Consider the following 8,214-nt stretch of genomic DNA (forward strand, 5'->3'; position numbering starts at 1 on the left):
GACAATCTTGATAGTTTAGTTGTCTTAAATGCACTATTTTGCTCAAAATAATTTTTGGATCTTTTAATGTTGTTTATCTGTTTTATGCTGGGATACTCGATTTTCAACAGGAACAAGCACTGAGGACGTCGAAGTCTCGAGTTTTAGGGATCCATGTTTTGTGGATCTCGGGGTGGGGTCTTTGGATTAAATATGGGGCTCGCAATGGAGTGTGTGGATCGATGGTGTGTGTGGTGCGTCAGTGTGTGTGTGTGTGTGGTGGGTCGGTGGGTGGCCGCTGGATGGTTGGGCGGGGTGTGTGGATTGATGGTGCGTGTGTGGGTGGGTGGTGTGGTGTGTGTGTGTGTGTGTGCTGTGGGTGGGTGGATGGATGGTGCGTGTACACACTGCAAGGCAGGCTGGAATGGACATTGTGGGCAGGCAGAATCATAAATGAAAGTTGTTTTGTTCTCTCGCTCTCTCTTCCCTCCTCCCTCTCTCTCTCTCCTCCTCCTCCTCCACTTCCCTCCAACTCTCCCTCCTCCCCTCTCTCCTCTCTCCCCTCCTCCTCTCTCTCATCCTCCCTCCTCACCTCTACCCTCCTCGTTCTCCACCTCTCCCTCTCCTCTCTCTCTTCCCCTCTCTCTCTTCTCGCCCTCTCTCTTAATCCCTCCCTCTTCTCTCCCCTCTCTCCTCCTTTCTCCTCCTTTCCCTCCCTCCTCCCTTTCCCCTCCCTTCCCCTCCCGTCCTCTCTCAGCTGAGAGATGGACAGAGTGTACAGATGGACCCCATTAAGTCAGGCTTTGTGGGCTCCCAGGTGGACTGCGTTGTATCTTCGTTAACTCCAACCCTCCGGTCAAGATCTCTCAGGTGACGTGGGCAGAAATTCCTGAACGGCACCAAACAGAAACGTGGCCATCGCCAACCCGTCGCGGGGGTCTCCGTGATCGCGCCCTTCAAGGAGAGGGTGACCTTCAAGCAGGCGGCGGGTCCGCCACGCACCCCATCTCTGGAGGACACCACCGTCATGTTCTCCAACCTCAGGCTGTCTGAATGGGCCGCATACATCTGCAGAGTACACCACCTTCCGTGCTGGGAACCGAGAGAAATGGTCAACCTCACCGTGTTGGTACAACCCCAATATGAACAATACAAGAATTCTAAGTCAGCCCATCCATTAGGAATGACCTGAACAGACATTCTAGTCAAGCCCCTCATATTAGAATACGAATACAGACTTCTAAGTCAGCCCCCATTAGAATGACCTGATAACAAGACATTCTAGTCAGCCCCTCCATTAGAATGACCTGACTGACCAAGACATTCTAGTCAGCCCCCCTCCATTAGAATGACCTGCATAACCAAGACATTCTAGTCAGCCCCCCTCCATTCAGACATGACCTGAAAACCAGACACTTCGTAGTCAGCCCCCCTCACCTGCCCTTCACCTGCCCTTCACCTGCCCTAGACTGCCATTGACCTGCCCTTGACTCCCTAGACTGCCTAGACCTGCCTAAGACCTGCCTTGACCTGCCTTGACCTGCCCTTGACCTGCCCTTGACCTGCCCTTGACCTGCCCTAGACCTGCCTTGACCTGCCCTTGCCCTGCTCTAGAACTGCCGTAGACCTGCCCTTCACCTGCCCTAGACATGCCCTGACCTGCCCTTGACTTGCCCTACACCTATCCTTTGACTGCCCTACAGCTGCCCTACACCTGCCCTTGACCTGCCCTTGACCTTCCCTTGGACTGCCCTACACCTGCCCTTGACCTGCCCTAGACTCCCTTGACTCCTGACCTGCCCTAGACCGCCCTGACCTGCCCTTGAACCTGCCCTGACCTCCCTTGACCTGCCCTTGACCTGCCCTGACCTGCCTTATACCTGCCATTGACCGACTGACCTGCCCTACACCTGCCCTGACTGCCCTTGACCTGCCCCTTAGACCTGCCTGACTCTGACCTGCCCTGACCTTCCCTTGACCTGCCTACTGCCCTACACACCTGCCCTACACCTGCATGCCCTGCCTGTGACTGCTACACTGCCCTTGACTGCCCTACACCTGCCCTTGACCTGTCCTACACCTGCCTTGATTGCTAGACCTGGCATTGACCTGCCCTTGGACTGTACCCACAACACCTGCCCTTGACCTGCCCTTGATACTGCCTTGACCTGCCCTGACCTGCCTCTTGACCTTGCCCTTGACCTGCATTGACCTGCCCTTGACCTGCCTTGCACCTTCCAATGTTGACCTGCGTGGCCCATACTCCTTGCACACGCCTTCTGCCTTTGACCCCTGGATCCCATTGACTTGCGTCATTGACTCCTGCCCATTGACCTGCCCTTGACCTTCCCTTAACTGACCTAGTGAACCTGCCCTTGTACTCCCTTGACCTTGCCCTGATCGACCTATGACCTCGCCTTCTTGCGTACACCTTGCCCTTGATCGCCTGGACCTCTTGACTTGCCCTACACCTGCCATTGACGCTGCCGCTTTGACTGCCTGACTTACCCTAACTGACCTTGACCTGCCCTTGACTTGCCCTACACCTGCCCTTGATCTGACCTTGACCTGCCCTTGACTTGCCCTACACCTGCACTTAACTTGCTTCCGTGAGGTCAGACACTATAGCCCTGTAACCTTGGACAACCTGTCAGGCCACTCAGCCAGTGTGTTTCTGTGAAGGTGTTGGAGATGTGATTCTATTCATATAGATTTCCCCAGAAGGACGACGCCATCATAAAGCACACAGCCATATTGCTTTCATGTAACCAGAGATGCTGCAGAGTACAGAGAAATAAATAATGTTCAGGTCCTTCAGAAACTATTCTCACCCCTTGACTTGTCCCACAGCTGTATGTGCTACAGCCTGAATTTAACATGGATTACATGTTACACATAAAACCCCATAATGTCACACTGGAATTATGTTTTTAGAAATTTGTACAAAAATGAATTCAAAATGAAAATCTGAAATGTCTCGAGTCAGTAAGTATTCAACCCCTTTGTTAGGGCAAGCCTAAATACGTTCAGGAGTACAAACGTGCTTAACAAGTCACATAATGAGTTGCATGTATTCACTCTGTGCGCAATAATAGTGTTTAACATGATTTTTGAATGACTACCTCGTCTCTGTACTCCACACATGTAATTATCTGTAAGGTCCCTCAGTCGAGCAGTGAATTTCAAACACACATTCAACCACAAAGACTAGGGAGGTTTTCCATGCCTCGCAAAGCATATGAAAGCCATCTGCAGCTCTTCATATCATAGCCATTTGCAGCTCTTCATATCATAGCTATCTGCAGCTCTTCATATCATAGCCATTTGCAGCTCTTCAGATCATAGCCATCTGCAGCTCTTCATATCATAGCTATCTGCAGCTCTTCATATCATAGCCATCTGCAGCTCTTCATATCATAGCCATTATGAAATCCCAGCATTTCCTCTATAAGAACTTATATGATTACTGTATTTCCTCTCCAAGACTATATGATTACTGTATTTCCTCTCTAAGACTATATGATTACTGTATTTCCTCTCTAAGACTATATGAATCACTGTATTTCCTCTCTAAAGACTATATGATTACTGTATTTCCTCTCTAAGACTATATAAATTCAGTATTTCCTCTTAAGACTATATGATTACTGTATTTCCTCTCTAAGACTATATAAATCCAGATTTCCTCTTAAGACTATATTGATCACTGTATTCCTCTCTAAGACTATATGATTACTGTATTTCCTCTCTAAGACTAATTAAATACAGTATTTCCTCTCTAAGACTATATGAATCACTGTATTTCCTCTCTAAGACTATATGATTACTGTATTTCCTCTCTAAGACTATATAAATCCAGTATTTCCTCCTCTAAGACTATATGTTACTGTATTTCCTCTCTAAGACTAATATAAATCCAGTATATCCTCTCTAAGACTATATGATTACTGTATTTCCTCTCTAAGACTATATGATTATGTATTTCTCTCTAAGACTATATGATTACTGTATTTCCTCTCTAAGACATATGATTACTGTATTTCCTCTCTAAGACTATAATGATTACTGTATTTCCTCTCTAAGACTATATGATTACTGTATTTCCTCTCTAAGACTATAAAAATCCAGTATTTCCTCTCTAAGACTATATGATTACTGTATTTCCTCTCTAAGACTATATTAATCCAGTATTTCCTCTCTAAGACTATATGAATCCTGAATTTCCTCTCTAAGACTATATGATTACTGTATTTTCCTTCTAAGACTATATGATTACTGTATTTCCTCTCTAAGACTATATAATCAGTATTCCTCTAAGACTATGATTACTGTATTTCCTCTCTAAGACTATATGATTACTGTATTTCCTCTCTTAAGACTATATGAATCCTGAATTTCTCTCTAAGACTATATGATTACTGTATTTCCTCTCTAAGACTATATGATTACTGTATTTCCTCTCTAAGACTATATAAATCCAGTATTTCCTCTCTAAGACTATATGATTACTGTATTTCCTCTCTAAGACTATATGAATCCTGATTTCCTCTCTAAGACTATATAAATCCAGTATTTCCTCTCTAAGACTATATGATTACTGTATTTCCTCTCTAAGACTATATAAATCCAGTATTTCCTCTCTAAGACTATATGATTACTGTATTTCGTCTCTAAGACTATATAATCTCAGTATTTCCTCTAAGACATTATAATTACTGTATTTCCTCTCTAAGACTATATGATTACTGTATTTTCCTCTCTAAGACTATATGAATCCTGATTTTCTCTCTAAGACTATATGATATCTGTATTTCCTCTCTAGACTATATGATTACTGTATTTCCTCTCTAAGACTATATGAATCCTGAATTTTCCTCTCTAAGACTATAATGATTACTGTATTTCCTCTCTAAGACTATATGATTACTGTATTTCCTCTCTAAGACTATATAAATCCAGTATTTCCTCTCTAAGACTATATGATTACTGTATTTCCTCTCTAAGACTATATAAATCCAGTATTTCCTCTAAGACTATATGATTACTGTATTTCCTCTCTAAGACTATATGATTACTGTATATTTCCTCTCTAGAGACTATATGAATCTGAATTTCCTCTCTAAGACTATATGATTACTGTATTTCCTCTCTAAGACTATATGATTACTGTATTTCCTATCTAAGACTATATAAATCCTGTATTTATCTCTAAGACTATATAAATCCAGCATTTCCTCTTAAATACTATATGAATCCTGAATTTCCTCTCTAAAGACTATATGAATCCAGTATCTCCTCTATAAGACTAATGAATCCAGTATTTCCTCTCTAAGACTATATGATTACTGTATTTCTCTCTAAAGACGAATAAATCCATTATTTTCCTCTAAGACTATATGATTACTGTATTTCCTCTCTAAGACTATATGATTACTGTATTTCCTCCTAAGACTATATGATTACTGTATTTCTCTCTAAGACTATATGATTACTGTATTTCACTCTAAGACGATATAAATCCAGTATTTCCTCTCTAAGACTATATGATTACTGTATTTCCTCTTCTAAGACATATGATTACTGTATTTCCTCTCTAAGACTATATAATCCTGTATCTCCTCTATAAGACTATATGAATCCTGTATTTTCTCTCTAAGACTATATGAACTCCTGTAGACTAGCTCTTCCTGCTGTTGATTGAAGCAGACAGACCTTGGCTGACCTAGGAAATGACACACTATTCCCTACATAGTGCCCTACATAGAACTCCCCTATAGTTTAACTACAATTATTTTGACAACAAGCCATAGGCTCTGACATAGTGCATTGGTCAAAAGTAGTGCAGTACAATAGGGAACTTTGCAGATGCCCCAGTAGAGACTCTTAACACTGAGGTTTAGGTTCTATTTCAGATGCTGCAGTAAGAGATTCTTAAACCTGAGGTGTAGGGTTCTATTTCAGATGCTCCAGTAAGAGACTCCTTAACCTGAGGTTTAGGGTTCTATTTCAGATGCCCCAGTAAGAGATCTTACAACTGAGGTTTAGGGTTCTATTTCAGATGCCCCAGTACAGAGACTCTTAAACGCTGAGGTTTAGGGTTCTATTTCAGATGCTCCAGTAAGAGACTCTTAACACTGAGGTTTAGGGTTCTATTTCAGATGCTGCAGTAAGAGACTCTTAACACTGAGGTTTAGGGTTCTATTTCAGATGCTCCAGTAAGAGACTCTTAACACTGAGGTAGGGTTCTATTTCAGATGCCCCAGTAAGAGACTCTTAACACTGAGGTTTAGGGTTCTATTTCAGATGCTGCCAGTAAGAGATTCTTAAACCTGAGGTTTTAGGGTTCTATTTCAGATGCTGAAGTAAGAGACTCTTAACACTGAGGTTTGGGTTCTATTTCAGATGCTCCAGTAAGAGACTCTTACAACTGAGGTTTAGGGTTTCTATTTCAGATGCTCCAGTAAGATACTCTTAACACTGAGGTTTAGGGTTCTATTTCAGATGCTGCAGTAAGAGACTCTTAACACTGAGGTTTAGGGTTCTATTTCAGATGCTCCAGTAAGAGACTCTTAACACTGAGGTTTAGGGTTCTATTTCAGATGCTCCAGTAAGAGACTTAACACTGAGGTGTAGGGTTCTATTCAGATGCTCCAGTAAGAGACTCTTAACACTGAGGTTTAGGGTTCTATTTCAGATGCTGCAGTAAGAGACTCTTAACACTGAGGTTTAGGGTTCTATTTCAGATGCTCCAGTAAGAGACTCTTAACACTGAGGTTTAGGGTTCTATTTCAGATGCTCCAGTAAGAGACTCTTAACACTGAGGTTTAGGGTTCTATTTCAGATGCTCCAGTAGAGAGACTAACAACTGAGGTTTAGGGTTCTATTTCAGATGCCCCAGTAAGAGACTCTTAACACTGTGTTTCTCTTACACGGAACCAAACGCGCTGCGCGCGTGCCGCCATCGTGCATAAATGTATTTTGCCCCCCCACACCAAACGCGATCACCGACAGCAGGTTAAAATATCAAAACAAACTCTGAAACAATGACATTAATTTGGGGACAGGTCGAAAAGCATTAAACACGTATGGCAATTTAGCTAGTTAGCTTGCACATGCTAGCTAATTTGTCCTATTTAGCTACATTTACATTACATTTAAGTCATTTAGCAGACGCTCTTATCCAGAGCGACTTACAAATTGGAAAGTTCATACATATGCAGCTAGCTTGCTGTTGCTCGCTAATTTGTCCTGGGATATAAACTTGAGTTGTTATTTTACCTGAAATGCACAAGGTTCTCTACTCCGACAATTAATCCACCATAAAACGGTCAACCGAATCGTTTCTAGTCATCTCTCTCCTTCCAGGCTTTTTCTTCTCTGGACTTTATATTGTGCGATTGTCAACTTTCATAAATTAGGTGCATTACCGTCACCGACCTCGTTCGTCTTTCAGTCACCCACATGGGTATAAACAATGAAGAGATGGCACGTGGGTACCTGCTTCTATAAATCAATGAGGAGATGGGAGAGGCAGGACTTGCAGCGCGATCTGCGTCACAAATAGAACTGATGCGACGCGAGCGGTGTAGTCAGCCTGTTAGGTTGCGAGCGAGCGGTGTAGTCAGCCTGTTAGGTTGCGACGCGAGCGGTGTAGTCAGCCTGTTAGGTTGCGACGCGAGCGGTGTAGTCAGCCTGTTAGGTTGCGACGTGAGCGGTGTAGTCAGCCTGTTAGGTTGCGACGCGAGCGGTGTAGTCAGCTGTTAGGTTGCGACGCGAGCGGTGTAGTCAGCCTGTTAGGTTGCGACGCGAGCGGTGTAGTCAGCCTGTTAGGTTAAGTACATGTTAAATAAAGGTTTTTTTGTGACTAGTGTGTTTTGTATGATATAGTGTATTTATCATGTAAATCCTGCCCAGAAACCACATTTCCCTTTGAGGAAATTTGATTGATTGGTTGATTGATTGACATAAAAAGAACTGTGATAACTCACATTGCACGTTGAGGCACGACACTGTCTGTAATCCTCTCGTTGTTGTAGGTTACGATGCAGGTGAGTTTCTGTTTGTGTGTCTCTCTGCTCGGCACGACCACATAGTTGCTCCTAACGGTCACCGTGCCGTTGGCATTCTGCGTCTCTTGGAACGTGGCTTGGCCCTTCAGGCTCGTGTCCCACTTGATCACCTCTGAGGCTTTCCATTCGCCGAGAGGCAGGTCGCCACGGTCATGTTCCGCTTCTG

The 8,214-nt window shown here is 43.5% G+C and overlaps 1 protein-coding gene across 1 annotated transcript in view; it reads left to right on the forward strand.

Moving 5' to 3' along the window:
• Nucleotides 1–736: 736 nt before the first annotated feature.
• The window catches only part of LOC112075322 (nectin-1-like), a gene marked incomplete at its 5' end in the record, with an annotated part of 58,934 nt that continues 51,456 nt past the window's right edge, over nt 737–8,214 (forward strand). The window contains 5 exon segments of the mRNA XM_070440867.1: nt 737–797; nt 800–858; nt 860–1,051; nt 1,053–1,143; nt 8,016–8,027. Of these exon segments, the coding sequence (XP_070296968.1) occupies nt 737–797; nt 800–858; nt 860–1,051; nt 1,053–1,143; nt 8,016–8,027 (415 nt within the window).

This window comes from Salvelinus sp. IW2-2015, unplaced genomic scaffold (assembly GCF_002910315.2).
Source record: "Salvelinus sp. IW2-2015 unplaced genomic scaffold, ASM291031v2 Un_scaffold3089, whole genome shotgun sequence".
Classification (NCBI taxonomy): Eukaryota; Metazoa; Chordata; class Actinopteri; order Salmoniformes; family Salmonidae; genus Salvelinus; species Salvelinus sp. IW2-2015.